Source organism: Cyprinodon variegatus, unplaced genomic scaffold (genome assembly GCF_000732505.1).
Source record: "Cyprinodon variegatus isolate N-32 unplaced genomic scaffold, C_variegatus-1.0 Scaffold55, whole genome shotgun sequence".
NCBI lineage: Eukaryota > Metazoa > Chordata > Actinopteri > Cyprinodontiformes > Cyprinodontidae > Cyprinodon > Cyprinodon variegatus.
The window spans coordinates 52,123-59,391 of NW_015150508.1; the positions used below are offsets into that span (position 1 = coordinate 52,123).

At 36.9% G+C, this 7,269-nt stretch overlaps 1 protein-coding gene across 1 annotated transcript; it reads right to left on the reverse strand.

Annotated features, from left to right (window-relative positions):
• Positions 1 to 271: 271 nt before the first annotated feature.
• pcdh20 (protocadherin 20) lies at positions 272 to 4,414 on the reverse strand. The gene is made up of 2 exons (XM_015371223.1): positions 4,263 to 4,414; positions 272 to 3,911 (listed from the first exon to the last, which is right to left on the reverse strand). Exons 1-2 carry the CDS (start codon positions 4,302 to 4,304, stop codon positions 1,290 to 1,292), a joined length of 2,664 nt encoding a protein of 887 aa, XP_015226709.1. The 5' UTR covers positions 4,305 to 4,414; the 3' UTR covers positions 272 to 1,289.
• Positions 4,415 to 7,269: the final 2,855 nt, after the last annotated feature.

Here is a 7,269-nt window from a genome sequence, read left to right on the forward strand (position 1 = left end):
TTAATAATTTCTATACGAGATCAGAACTCTACATAAAGGTTTGGGTTAATTTCACTGACAATATCTAACTATAACCATTGAAATAGTGAGAGCTGTGAGCTCACTCAAAGTGACACATGCAATTATGCTTTGTCAATTTGTATATTTATTAATCTGAAAACAATTTGCTAACATGGATATAAGTGAACCTCAATCTATTTGGTTGCATTATACACTTAAATAAATTACATTTAAGCCTTTTTTGATATGATAATGAATGTCACACAAACAGAGTTTTGAATATGCAGGATATATGACACGTACCAACATTGGATTGTATCCAATATGTTATAAAAATAAATATCTTTAATAATTGCTCTGATTTTTTCCTTCAAACATTTGCAGTGTATTTTACAGACACAATAACAATGGCATGATTCTTTAAATTAGATCCATGTATTTAACACTATGCACGTGTATGACAAAAAAGATAAAGAGAGAGTACAATTTATTTTCTTTGATAAATTTTTCAGCGACATTGGACGGTATTTTTTGTGAGAAAATATAATTGACAACAGATATGTTCCTTTTGCAAGTTATTTGTAGTTATTCCTATGCTGGTCAGATCAGTTTTAAATAAAAAAAACAAAACAAAAAACAACCAAAAAAGCTAAAAAAGGACCATACTTAAGCTTTTTACGGAATGTTTTTTTTAGCATGTCTGACATGGAACTCTTTTTAGGAGTCTCTTTGCAAGTTTTCAAAATTCGCAAATCAAGCGTATCCCAGAACCCTTTCTCTGACCATACAATTGAAGTGTTCCATAACAGAAATGCAATTGTTGCTATATGAATATCGCTGTATATTTTCTTTAAAAAATTATATACATTTAAAAATCAAAAGCTTCCATTGAATGATGGATAAATCTTTTCATGAGCTGATTTAATAAAATTGACTCTCCGTGCTGCCACTTCTTTTTCTATTTTCATACCAGTGCAAGTGTTACATGAAGTTGCAAAGTCTTTACAGTATTTACAAAGTAACTCCATTATATAATAATTTCCTCTCGTTGCTTTGTGTTAATGCCATCATCAATTTCTTCCTAAGAATTTTCTAATGTATCATGTGGAGAAACGCAAAATTAATTTATTAACTTTGCATCTTTGCAGCCTGAGAGGAAGGACCATTAATAACATTAAAATGGCCAAAGCAATAAGAGCGACTTAATGTAAGTGCTCTGCTTTGTACATTTGCAATTGTAAACATTCATGTAAACAGTGGTCATTTTGGAATATCCGCAAAAATGTTGATCACATTTTAGACATCTGCCTGAGTTTTCTGTTCAAATCATGTGTTGAGCCATTTTTCATTTTTAAAGGTACTTCCACCTCTGATCTTTTGTGTCTTATCTTTTTGAATCTTTTACAGCATATATATGATATCAATATAACAACTAGAAAAAACAACCCCAGACATACCACTGAAAGAGCAATGAGGACAGAGCGACAGGGAAACAGTTCATATCTCTCAGGACCATCAGTCATCTGTCCACCGTACCAGGGCTTTTCTTCAACTTCTATGTCAGCGTCTCGGGTTAAAAGACTTTGGATGTAACTCTCGTTACTCACTGTTTCATTGACAAAGAAGTTAACCATGACAGTTGAGTAAAGTGGTTCAGGCTGGCCGTGATCAGTAACCTTCACCAGAAGGCTATAAAGCCCTCTGTTGCTGAGCTCTCGCATTAATGTTATGTTTCCTGTTTGTGGGTCAATGGCGAATGACCCTGGCTCACCACCTTTCCTTTTAATGATACTGTAGGCAATTACTGCATTCATCCCTGTATCTTTGTCCACTGCATATACTTCTGCAATTGATGTTCCAGGTGCCGTACTGGGTAGCACTAGCATGTAGGACTGGTTGGACTGAGGGAAGAGGACAATTGGCGGGTTGTCATTTACATCCAACAAGAGCACTGTCACCATTGTAATAGAGGAGAGTGCTGGCACCCCACCATCAGCAGCCTCAATCCAAAGTTGGTATGTTCCTTGTTGTTCACGATCCAGAGGAGTCTTGGCCCTCAATGCACCGCGGCCAGTGTCTATCATGAAGATATCACTGCCATTGAGGATGGAAAGGGCTACCCATCCATTTTTACCAGCATCAGCATCTGTGACAGAGAGGACACCAATCTCCCCAAACCCTGGAAAGTTTTCTGGTACAAAGAAGGTAAAATCCTTATTAATAAAACGTGGACTGTTGTCGTTACGATCTAATACGGTCACCACCACTGTAGCGAGTGACTCTCTCCTGGGCGTCCCCTGATCTACTGCTCTAACTATGAACCGATATTTTTCTTTTTCCTCCCTGTCAAGAGATGTAGCAACAGTCAGAACCCCTGTGAGACGATCCACAGCAAAAATCCCAGGAGCATCACCACCAAGGATGTAAATGACTTCTCCTCGGCCTTCACTGTCTGGATCTGAGGCTTGAAGTTGGGTAAGAAATGTGTTAGGTGAATTATTTTCCTCAATTGATATTTCCACCAAAGACTGTTGAAACACTGGTGCATTGTCATTCTCATCCAAAACTTGCACCTTTAGGAAAGTCTTTATGACCATACCCAGAGTATTGTTAGCAACCACTATTAGCTCATATTCCTGTATCCTCTCATAGTCCAAAGTATCTGTTGTTTCTAGTAAATACTCGTTCTCTAACTGCTGATATGGGACAAGCCTGAAGGGACCATTCCCTTCCAAATAACAGTCTACCCTGTGGGTTTTGTCCATGTTTTTAATAGTAAAGAATGCTATTGGAGAAAAAGCTGGCTCAGACTCTTTCAGTGTCACCACTCCATCCTTTTCAGATGCAATGTACCGAGGTAGGATATCAGGGGGGCCGGTAACTAACTTTATGACATGGACATTTACAGTTGCAACCGCAGGGATGCAGCCGGGTCCATTGGCTAGAACAGTGAGTTTGTAGAATGTGGCTGTGGCAGAGTCTATTTTTCTGGCTAGCTTTATCCCTCCTGTAATTTTGTCCAAATGGAACAAACTTCTGGTGTCCCTTGGCACACGTTCACTGTAAGCGTAGCTGATCTCCGCATTAGTACCAAGGTCAGGGTCAAAAGCATGCAAACGTGCCAAATGTGTGCCTTTGCTTGTATTCCCATGCAGAGTAACATTAATTTGAGACTCTGTAAATTTAGGACAGTTATCATTAACATCTGTGATGGCAATTTTTAAAGTAGCTGCTCCAAGTAGAGGAGGGGTCCCTCCGTCTTCAGCAATGATATCTGTGATGTATTCATCTTGCGTCTCTCTGTCCAAAAAGTCTGTTATAATGAGGAATGGTGTCAGCTCACCTCCATCATTCTCCTCAACATCCAGAGTGAACACACCAAAGTCATTAACCAGCCAGTAGGTCTGGACCCCAAAGATTCCCAGGTCTGGGTCAACAGCTGATTGCTCCACTGCAAAACGGGAATTTATTTGTGCGTTTTCTGGGACAAACATGCAGATTTCATCCATGGGGAACTTTGGCCTGTTGTCGTTCACATCTTCAATCAAAAGCTTTACTTTGACAAGCTGAAAGTACTGCTGAGGTAACACAAACACATCCAGTGAAAAGAAGCATCCCTGCTTGTCTGAGCTGTAAGGACAGAGGGTCTCCCTGTCAATCTCAGCGGCAGATGTGTAAAGCTCCCCAGTAGTATTATTTATGTTTACATACTGCTCCGTGACCTTCTTTTGAGTGAGACTGAAGGAAAAGGGGGGCTCAACTGTAAAATCCAAACGTAAGTCTTCTCCAATAGCTCCAATGAAAGTCCCTTTGGGTAATCCCTCCTTTATTGTATAGATGAGCTCTTTTGCTTGACTGAAATTTGCCAAACAGCAGAGGGGGGAGGTGTACAACATGAGGATGTAAAAACCCTGTAACACAAGAAAATAAAAGATCTGTCAGATCAATAAAGTAGAAAAAGTATTTTAATAACACCATGTGTTGATGGATTTGAGTTCAATATGAAATTATATATATATATTTTTATAATTAGTTTTATAGTTTGTCACGTATAAGTAATATATTATTACAAGCATTAGTTAAGAAGTTAAGTTTAAGTCATGGCTAAAAAAATACATATATTTGTTGATTAAATGTGTAACTGACTAACAAGAAAAATAAATATGTCTACATATCATATAAAAAAAGATGTTTTTAATGAAAACAAAACAGTTGCACTGACCTTTGTCTAACAAAAAAAAAAAGGAGAGTATAAAACTTACCCATATCCTTCCTTTTTTGCTGGGGTGCCTACTCCTTAACATGTTTATGACCTCGTCCAGCACTTTCCCCTTATTGCAGTAAGAGTGGCAACTTAACTAACTCAGGCATTTTGAGCTTTGAGCTGAGCAGACAGACCTCTGCCGAGTGCTTTGCCTTATTCCTCTCTGACTTGAACAAGTCATTCATCTCAGAGCTCGGTGAGGACACTCCCACTACATGCAAATCAGTACCTTGTACTAACCAATGAGAAGTGATAGCCAGTGGGAAATCTTGAGATGGCAGATTCCTCTTTCATGCATCCTGTCTAAACAAGTTGACAGAGACCTTTACTTTTCACACGCACCCAAGTCATAAGCAGCTGCATACCTTGTTTTCCTCAGGCAGAGTGAAAGCATATGATTACTAGCAGGGCTTATGATGGCATGAGAGACTGGGCAAGACAGGGAATATAAACAGCCAAGAGATTATTTTAAATTCAGCAGTAGTTAAAAACATTGTAGTTTAGAAAATTATTTGACTAAGGTACTAAAATACACATTTCTAGTAATGATAATCGCTTTTGACCATTTTGATTTGAATCGTTTTATAATTCATTATTCAAATAAGGAAACATGCTTATAGATATGATGTGTCTTTTGTTGTATACTGTATGCATGCAAGCATCACAAAATGAAAGACATTATCACAAAGCCAGCAGAGACGAAACATGGCATCATAAGTGCTAGTGTGGTCTCACTCTGGATTGAGCCTCCAACTAAATCAAGCCCCTAATCCCCATGTGTTCTAAATGCCCGGCCAGCTGTTTGCCCGGATTGGAAGCATACTGCTCAGAGAAATTGAGTGATTGAAGTTCTTTGGACAAGGGCAGATTGAAACTGTAACTCACACTTATTTTGCCTTACAGTGGGCTAAATATATTCCTCCATTATGCATAATAGGAGACTTGTGGTTGTGAAACACTAAAATCTGTGTAGTGTTGCGGGTATCCTTTGTTTTTTCTAATGTTTGAAATGCTGAGGCCACTACTTCAACATAGGTGAGAGTAGATTACATAGGACTAAATAATAAATGCATTTTTCATTCTGCATCGAGAAACATTTTGGCCAAGCAGTGAGCCAAGAAATATTTCTGCAGAGACTTAAGGGAAAGAAGGCCAATGGGCCTTTGAGCATGGGAAAGCTACAGATCAGGCAAAGTTTGTGTTTAAATTCAGAGGCCCTAAGGTGTGCTCACTTATAGACAATGTTACAGTCTTTTGTTGCTGTCAGGTAATTTTTATTTGTTGACAGCTTTGTGTAGACTGTATTTCACCATGTGAATCCCCATCTCCAGATTTTGAGGTATCGTATCGTAATGGAGACATAAATTCTTTTAATGTGAAATACTAAACATTTTATCATCTGAACATAGAGTTACACATGAGAGTAGTCTTACTTGTAACACTAAAACTATTTTTGGAAAGGCTAGTAGCTTGAAGGCACAAAATTTGTAGCTAATGGTTATCCATTAGCTTTGTGTAACACATTGATCTACAATATCTACAATATTTTGGGGGTTTATTTAATGAATCTTAGTTTAAATAATTTTTCTATTATTATTACAACCTTAAAGGAAAACATTGAAAATGTAAATGTAAACATTTATTCTGTCTGAAATGTCAAGTACAAACTTTTAAGATGCAACAGACTCAAATTTTAGCATCACCTACTAGTTAGTGTGGGGATTAATGGTATCATAATGTTTGACGCAAAACAAGGGATTTAGTGAATCACTTTCTGGTTACTGATTAAGCAATATGCAATATCTTTTATTTCAGGTTTTAATGTATTTTTAGGTGTTAGGTTTTATTGTTTGAACAGTTATTTAAATGTTTTACTTCTTAAAATGTATACTTTCCTGATTTAGTTTTTTTATGGATAAACATCAATATTTGCATTCTTTACAAATTTTAATATTGATATAAATGATTTATTCACTTCCTTAAATAGTGGTAACCTTTTAAATGTACATTGGAATAAAATACAGACTGTAGCAGAACACAGCAGCAGCCAAGCTCTATAATGATAAGCTATTAATGGCCGGAAAAGGCAAAGTGCCGATGGAAAAGTTGACTGAGTTTTCTTGGACTATGATCTAATAAAGAAAAGGAAGTTAATATGAACATTGGAAGTGAAATGACATGTTGAACAGTCCAAATTGAGAAAGAAAAAGTGAAGAACAGCAATAGCAATTAACCCCTCCTTCACTTCAAAAAATTAGAAATAAAAATAATGTAAAGAAGGCTGCTGTTTTAATTGTAACCTTTTCATTTTCTTTCATAAAAAATATGAAAAATGGGGAAGGAATCAACGTAGTAATACTTCACACACTTTGGAAAACACTTCTTTTTTTGCTGATAGATCAATAGTTTTAAAATGCACCTTTATTTATGTACTAAGGTACTGTTAAATATTGAATATAACAGATTCTGTGGGTCTCTAAGAATGTCTTGCTTTCGTCTCCCCCGATAACAACACGGAAAGGAATGGATTTGATTTTAAAAGGAGCACAAGTTTGGAATTAAACAGCATGCTAACCAAGAAAGTAACTCATTTTCACATTTTAAAAACTTTAACAAGAAGACTATGAATAAAATGTAAATATCTGTAAATATAATTTTGCTGTGAATCAATCAATTACAATCTTAATACCTGTTGCAAAGGGACTCCCAAGATGTGGTACCTCTCAGGTCATACACAATTACATATTGCTATCAAGGGAAAGGAAGTGGAGGAGTATAAAAACCTCTATGTTCACCTGGACTTGAGAAAGAACTGTGAAGCCATCTTCAAGCAGAGACAATGCAGACTATACTTTTTGAGGAAGCTTAGGTCCTTCAGTGTTTGCAGCAAGATGCTGCAAATCTATTGTACTACTACTTCTATCTTGTACTGTGGAGAGTGTGATCTCTTCTGCCATATCTCCCGAGGAAGCAGCATCAGAGCAATGCACTACAAAGGTAAAACA